The 7,563-nt window shown below is 48.9% G+C and overlaps 2 protein-coding genes across 2 annotated transcripts in view; one reads left to right on the top strand and one right to left on the bottom strand.

Moving 5' to 3' along the window:
- The window catches only part of LOC114623005 (1,25-dihydroxyvitamin D(3) 24-hydroxylase, mitochondrial), a 14,320-nt gene extending 11,295 nt beyond the window's left edge, over positions 1 to 3,025 (bottom strand). Inside the window, exons 1-3 of the mRNA XM_028769652.1 lie at positions 2,394 to 3,025; positions 2,044 to 2,234; positions 1,201 to 1,294 (exon numbers count right to left, since the gene is read on the bottom strand). Of these exons, the coding sequence (XP_028625485.1) occupies positions 1,201 to 1,294; positions 2,044 to 2,234; positions 2,394 to 2,651 (543 nt within the window). The 5' untranslated portion in view covers positions 2,652 to 3,025. The remainder of the gene's footprint in view (positions 1 to 1,200; positions 1,295 to 2,043; positions 2,235 to 2,393) is intronic.
- Positions 2,301 to 7,563, top strand: part of Pfdn4 (prefoldin subunit 4) — a 22,544-nt gene continuing 17,281 nt past the window's right edge. The window contains exon 1 of the mRNA XM_028769656.1: positions 2,301 to 2,476. The gene's annotated coding sequence lies outside the window, so the exon portion shown is untranslated. The remainder of the gene's footprint in view (positions 2,477 to 7,563) is intronic.

The raw sequence follows: 7,563 nt of genomic DNA, 5'->3' as shown, positions 1-7,563 counted from the left end.
ACCCGTCTCTCTCTCTCTCTCTCTCTCTCTCTCTCTCTCTCTCTCTCTGTGATGTAGGCTCATGTTTGTGTGGGGACGTGCATGTGTCAGTGTGCACATGTGTGAAGGCCATGGTTGACTCCTCATTTAACCCAAGCACTAGGCAGGTGGATTTCTATGGGTTTGAAGCAAGCCTGGTCTATGTAGTGAACTCTAGGCCAGCAAGAGTTACATGGAAAGACTGTGTCTCAAAGAAAAAGGGAAAGCAAGAGACTTCACATAACAGTATGGATTCCCACAACCTGTCTTAATTCTTACTAACATTATCCGCATTACTACCGCAAGGTGACCCTGAGTGTGTGCCCTGAATGACAGTTGATGGCTAGTTGGCTCTGGAGCAACTGTCCCCTGCTTGACTAACTATGCTGCTTGCTAAATGTCCTACCAGGGGCTTGCATTACTGTTATATTAATTATCTGGCTTCTATACCCTGTAGGAGCCCATCTGGGTCCAAGTCAGACTGAAAATAAAGTGCAGTGTGAACAAGAGTAAAGAGAGACTACGATTCATTTAATCCTGCCCCGTGGCCCTCTGTGGGCGGAATGATATTGTTAAAGTCCTTTAGCGAAGTATAAAGTCATTCCATATTTAAAGCATAAAGTCTGCCCATTGTCCAGAATCTTTTCGGAATCATTCATCAGCATGGAGAACGAAATCTCTGGACACATCAAGCCATTCATTCCTCTACATTTTCAGAAGACCGGTTTCTACAGGAACACGGCCCCTGCCCCACCCAGATTCTTTGTCGCTGTGCTCCTATTCCGACTGCAAAGCCTCCCCCACAATGCCCCCCCCCCATTGTTGCTGCTTAGGGCTTTCAGAAACGTTATCTCGTTTAGCATTGTAGACTAGGGGTTCTGAAGACTGGGAAAGAGGCTTAGAAAAATTAAATAATACAGCCGGATCTCACTGGTAGCTGGTGGAAGGCCATGGAACAGCCAAGGCAACTTGTAACGGTTCCCTCCGTGGGATTACTTTAGAAGGCTTTGCAGCAGATGGAAAATGAAGGTATAAAGGACGGAGAGAGACAGCAACCCCTTGAACCACCCACGATCGATCCACAATTCTTCTCCCTTTGTACTTCAGAGCTGTGACCCAAAGCCCCCGTTAGCAGCTTTCTGTCGCAGAGAGCCCCAGCAAAGCTGGCCCCAGTGCACAAACCTCATTGATTTTCTTGTCCAGTTTCATGATCTCCACTGGCTTCATTAGTTTCTTTTGGAAGGCGCTGCGGACCCTCTGCCACTCCTGTCCTTCCCTGCAGAGAAGGGTTGTGCTTAGAGGCCACGAAAGAGGCTGCGCAGCGATTCCTGGGCTGCAAAGACTAACCCTGAAGACCGCCTGGAAAAGTCTCAGGAATCTTAGCTCTCAACGAGTATTCGCGGCCGCCATCAGCCATCACTGAGAGAAGCTCACGGTGTCTCTCTGTGAGATGACGGCTTATGGTGGTTAGTGGTTGCTGAAGAAGGGAGGGGGTAGTCATTTTTCATCAGTGGTGTAGGCTCTAAATAACCCCCACCCATGGTCATGCGAGCAACCTCAGGGAGTCATAAACACAAATAAAAACATGATAATAGGGGAGTTGTTGGGACGAGGGAGAATCTTAGTGGGAGTGGGCGGAGGAATCAGAGAGGGCATAGGGTGACGAAAGCGACGAGAAATCCATTGTAAACACGTAGGAAATTGTCAAATAACGTTAAAATATTTGGTTTGCCGTTAGGGTTAAATCTTGCCCAAGATGACACCGGAAAGGTGAAGCCCAAATAAAAGAGGCTTGGTGCTTCTGATGTGCGCTGCTGGGAGAGGCAGGCATGTGTGCGTCCCTTCAACAGGATGGCTTGTGAGGGGAATCCACTCTCTATAGCACAATCTCAGGATCGCACCCGCTCTAGGTAGAGAAGGGACTTTGTATTCGTTCTGCATAAGAAAAGTCCTCTGACTACTCCCCTCCCCTACTGTCCCGCACGCCCAGCCTCCCACCGCCTGCACCCAGCAGAGGGAACTCACAGGATCATCAACCCATAGGCTTCGTTGCGGTGGTCGCGATAGGCTTTCCAAGGTTTGATCTCTAGTCGCTGGGGATGCGCGCTCTCTGTGCGGTACAGAGCCTCCAGCAGGCTCGGCGAGCCCAGATGCACCGAGTCGAAGGAGCCCAGCTTCATCCGGAAAATCTGGCCGTACTTCTTGTGGTACTCTGCCTGCAGCGGGGCGGGCCAAATGCCGTCAGCGCGCATCCTCTGGTGCCCGGGGTGCTTCTGCCTTGCGCTGCTGACGGATCACCTGAGCTCCCCCTGCCACCCCAATGGGAAAGAATAGGGAACAGGGGACAATAGGGGAATAAGAAACAAACTATTTACCAGTGTGTCGTGCTGTTTCTTCAAGCCACCTTTCCAAAAAATCTCCAGTAGGCTGCCTAGTAGTGGCCAATTGGTGGGTCCAGGCAAGGAGGTGACATTCCGAGTCTCACCATCTGTCATCAGCGGGCAGAGAGGCACATCTTTTGGCTTCCGGGAAGCGCCTGCCTTGGATGTCACGGACCTTGGGGGCTGTCCGAGGTCACGCAGCTGGCGCAGGAAAGTGATCAGGGAGAGTCGTTTGTCAAAGGGGCACCTCATAGTAGCAGGTGACCCGTGGGACAGGAGCAGCAGGGACTGGAACTGGTAAGGTGTTTCGGAAGTGCTGCCGGGTTCTGGAGTTTTGGCGACTTAGGGAAGAGAGGCAAACAGAACCCGCAGGTGTACACCGGTGTACAGCAGGAGGGACTTCGAAGAGGCAGATACCCAGGGATGCTTCAAGGTGCAGCGGCTTAGGGCGCAGGTCCCTGCGCTGAGCTGGCCACAGAGGCTGGGGAAGAGGGGCCGGGGTTTGGAAGCTCTGGGGAGAGTCCTCTGTAGGTCTGCAAATTTGACTTCTAAGGTCTAAAGCCGCAAGGGGTCAAGGAGGGTCGAAGAGATGCGGCCAGGTCTGAAGTACCTCCTTGTGCCTCCCCAGGCTCCCAGGTTTAGGGACCTCGTATTTATGGAAACAGGGCATGCTGGAGGTGGCCAATGAACACGCTGAGTAGGGCGGAGGGGGACCGGCTGGCAAGGATGGGAGGGACGTGGGGGGCGGGTGTGGAAAGAGGATGGAGTCAGCGAGGTGAGTGAGGGCGCCGGGGCCTGGGTGACCGACACGCTGCGGACGCACCGTGGACTCCACCCCGGAGATAACCTGGGAAAGGCGCGTCGAGCCCAGGGTTCAGCGGGTGCGCTGCAAGCACGCCTCCCCGCCCTCCTCCTGCAGGCTGCAGCCGGCCTTGCAGGAGCCCAAAGCTGCGCTTGCACAATCGCCACGCAGGGCGGGCAAGGTCCCTGAGGACAGCGCGGAAGGCCGCCCGCGCTTGCCAAGCGAGTGGAGAGCGCGCCCGCCTTCCAACATCCCGGGAGACAGGTTTTCGTAGCCTGAGCCGGACTTCCTTTGGATAAAAGTTGTCTTTTGAGCCTCTGAAGGGCTTGAAACTTACTAGGGTATATCAAAAAGAGGGAAGGGGAAGAGATAATCTTCTTACCGTGGGTCTTAAGTAAGGCAAGAAAGCCCAATGTGGTTTGTAGAATTCCCTTACCCGATTCCTCGATGCTTTATGTTGGGTTGCTAGGGGAACGAATAAATCAATGCATATACAGCCTACATAGTTGTGTGTCCTCAATCAAGGATGCTAGCTAGTGGCCTCAGTTCTTCAGGAGACTGTAGGATGCCTAGAGGGCATGGTTTAGTTTCCTTTGGCCTGCTTCCCACACGTCCCCTCAAGCTTTTCCTTCTTGTGCACCGCACACCCTGCGCAGAGCAAAGGCACCCAGAGATCCCCAAGCACCCCACTTTCTCCCCAAAGCCAACCTAAAGCAGGCAGAGTTGTCCACAGACGCACTCCTGCTTTTGCGGTTAGATAGAATAGAGTTCACTTTCCTAATTCTGGAAAGGAAATTGATGTTCGCTGATTCAGAGTGACTCCACTTGTTTCCTGCTTTTCCAAGGCAAAGCCGCCAGCACCCAGGCAGGACGCAGAGACTTCCTCCCCTGCTTTCCAGTCACCTGATCTAAGGTTACTGTGACCCAAGCAGTAGTAAAGTCTTCCGTAAACATCTGTCTGCTTCTGGAAAAGCTTTTGCAATCTGATTTGTGACTGTGCTCCAAAACCGTCATTTCCAGTTTCCTCTAAGAGGCCGGTGCTAATAAACAAACAATAACTGCACATATGGAATAATTTAGATGAAATCTACGAGATCTATTTTAATATGCGATGCCGTGTATACGGCACGCACAATAAGTTTATGTAGTCTTTCGTGTGTCTGAAACATACATTTTATACTATATGTAAGGCAGTGTAGGCCATACACTGTGTACCATATATACGTTAGACTTTTGAGACTGTGACAAAACAGAAATTTCATGTCAATACTTCTTATTTGTTGATTGATAATTTATTTATGTATTTACATCCTAAATGCTACCCCCTCTCGGTACCCCCTCACAGGGTTCCTCCCTCCATCTCTCTTCCCCTTTGCCTCTGAGAGGGCTCCCCCCTCCCCATACCCCCAACCCTGGGGCAACAAGTCTCTGCAGGATTAGGTGCATCCTCTCCCACTGAGACAGACAAGGCAGCTCTCTGCTGTGTATGTGCCAGGGCCAAATTTCAAAATTTGTGCTCAACGTCAAAAACCCGTGAAAGAAAACATCCCCCCCTCCATACACATGCTTAAGGAATTAAATGTTCTGCCCATTGTCACAGACATGTGTGGCCCCAATGGTATTTGCATGCACCAGTTTCTGACTCAGCCTGACTCTTTGGCATAGACATCAGTAGGTATCATTATTCCTATTGCTTTCTTGAGACAGAGAAAGCCTCATATCCCAGGCTAGCTCAAATCCCTCATCCTCCTGTTTCCACCTCTAGGTTTATTTCATACCTACCATCATCTAGTAAATTACATCACTTTTTCTTAAATATGAATACGTGAGAATACTAGAAATATTCCTTCCATGTGATGTGCCCCAGAGGAGGATGGGATCAGAACTTTCTCATTTGGTTATGTGACAGAGACCAGCAGAGGGTGGTGGCGTGCTGATGATGGTGGGATGATGGTGATGATGGAAAAGTGCATCCCCAGGGGGAGGATTTATTTCCTCAGCTCTTCTCACTTGAGCTTGTATGCTGCAGACTGGTGTGTGACAACTGTCCTGCTGTGTCAGCCAGTGAGTTACTATTTCTTTCCCTTTGCTTTTGTGTGATCAAGAAAGAGACAGGTTTCAGATGAAGTAGATTTTCATGGGAGTTTAACGTTAGACAGTTTTTGTTTGCTTTGTTTTTGAGACAGTGTCTTACTATGTAGCCCTGGCTGTCCTGGAACTTGCTATGTTGACCAGGCTGGTTTTGAACTCACAGAGACCTTTGTGCCTCTGCCTCCTGAGTGCTGGGATTAAATTTGTGTGCCACACTGAATGCTAGCACTAGGTATCCTCATGTATTACAAAGAGACACTCAGAAGTACAGGATATTATTAGCTAGTGTATACACAGAAGTAAATAAGGAAATTTTGAATTCATAGAAGTCCACATCTCATACTCACTGGAGAGAGCTCCCAGTCTCAGAATGAAGCTTATTGGAAGGCAGCTATGCTCACCACTATACCACCAATGCCGCACCAGGAAGCTTACTGGAAGTCCATTGGGTAGAACATCCATCAGTCCTTGAAGAGGTTCAGAACACCAAAATGATTATGTTGAACACACTCTAAGGAACTTAACCTTCTTGCCTTGGACTCATGCCTCCCTCATTCCATAGCCTCTGTGAGCATCCAAGGAACCTCTCAGGAATTCCTAAGGACGGATCTGGAAGTGGCTCCTAAGTGCCAACCCCATTCCCAAGACTGACCTCTGTTGTTCTGGGAAATCCTAATCAAATTCTGCAAAGATTAATGAGACGCTAGCCTTTCTACTATGCAACCACACATGGCTTTGTGTGTGTGTGTGTGTGTGTGTGTGCATGTGCGTGCAGGGTTTTGATCCTCTGTACTGGGAAACACAAAACCCTTTCAAATATATGGATTGGCAATACGATTTTGAGCCTCAAACCTTAGCTGACCTACCGTGAGAGCTGCTTTTTGATTGGGAGAAATCGGAGAGCTGACTTTTCGTTTCCTGAGCAGAAGGTGTTGGAACCAACTTCACAGCCAAACTCAAACATCACAGAAATGGGAAGAGTGCCAACACAGGCTCCTGTGAGGATGCTGCAGAAAGTCCCTAGAAAGTGAGACGTTCGAGAACTTACCTTGTAGTGCGCCGGCATTGCACGCCTGGTTCCTTGAAGCTACCCAGAAGGAGGGTTTCCATCATGATCTCTGTGCTCAACTAAATAGTTGCAGTTTGCATGTTTGTAGTGCTGGAGACTGACCACCGAGCCCAGTGCACACCGGAGAAACACTCTACCACGGAATCTCTAGATTCGTATTATTTTGAGACAGGGTCTCACTGAATCGCTAGGCTACGATCAACCTTGCAACCCTCTTACCTGGGCCTTGCAAGCAGCTGAAGTCATATTGTTTTGATTCAGTCAATTGTACAGTGAATTAAATATAAGAAAACCAGTAAAAAAAAAAAGTGCCCCTCTCACACAGCCCCTCTCCCCATCTCCTCTACGCTGAAGCCATAATCTCCATGGCTTTTTGCCTTTCCCCTTTCTTCCAAATTACTTAAATCTCCTTGAAATTGTAAGCTACTGTCTTTTGTTGATTGACCCTGCCATAACATGCGACACTCGTTGTTTATGTTGAATAGAACCCAATAAGCAAATAATAGGCGATTGATTATTGATTCTTTCCTCTTTCCCCAGAAAAACCCAGAGAGCTTAGTAACAATGCATCTTTTGTTTCCTGAGGAAGTTACTGGTACAGCACCTCTGGGTCGAAACAATGTCTCCACTCCTCACTGGCTGTGTGGGCTTGGGAAGAAGCTTGAGTTTCTCTGAGTCTGGTTTCCTCATTGGGGACACCGGAGGTCACTAGATATTCACCCCCAGACCGGCTGACACAAAGAGCCCAGGGGAAAGCACTTGCTTTCTAGTTTCTGAAAAGAACTAGGCCATGTTGACCAGTCAATATTTTACTCCAAGTGTGGGTAAAAGTATCTAAAAACTTCCAATACAGTCACATGGGCGAGGCCGGGGAGTGGGGGAGCTTTTGAATAGGTTCATTGTCAAAAGAGCTATTCTGTTTTAAAACAGGAAGAGCATGGTGTGAACAACTCGTGTTTTAAAGATTTATTTTATTCTGCGTGTGTCTGTATGTATGTGCCTCTCTGTGTGTGTGTGCCTGTGTGTTAGCCTGGGTATATGTATGTGTGTGCTTGTGTGTGCCTGTGTATGTATATATGTGACTGTGTATGTATGTATGTACGTATGTATGTATGTATGTATGTGCCTGTGTATATGTGTGTGCCTGTGTGTGTGCCTGTGTATATGTGTGTATGCTTGTGTATATGTGTGTGCCTGTGTGT

This window comes from Grammomys surdaster, unplaced genomic scaffold, assembly GCF_004785775.1.
Source record: "Grammomys surdaster isolate TR1022 unplaced genomic scaffold, NIH_TR_1.0 193, whole genome shotgun sequence".
Classification (NCBI taxonomy): Eukaryota; Metazoa; Chordata; class Mammalia; order Rodentia; family Muridae; genus Grammomys; species Grammomys surdaster.
The sequence above is the reverse complement of the archived record's forward strand: the minus strand, read 5'-3'. Positions and strand labels throughout refer to the sequence as shown.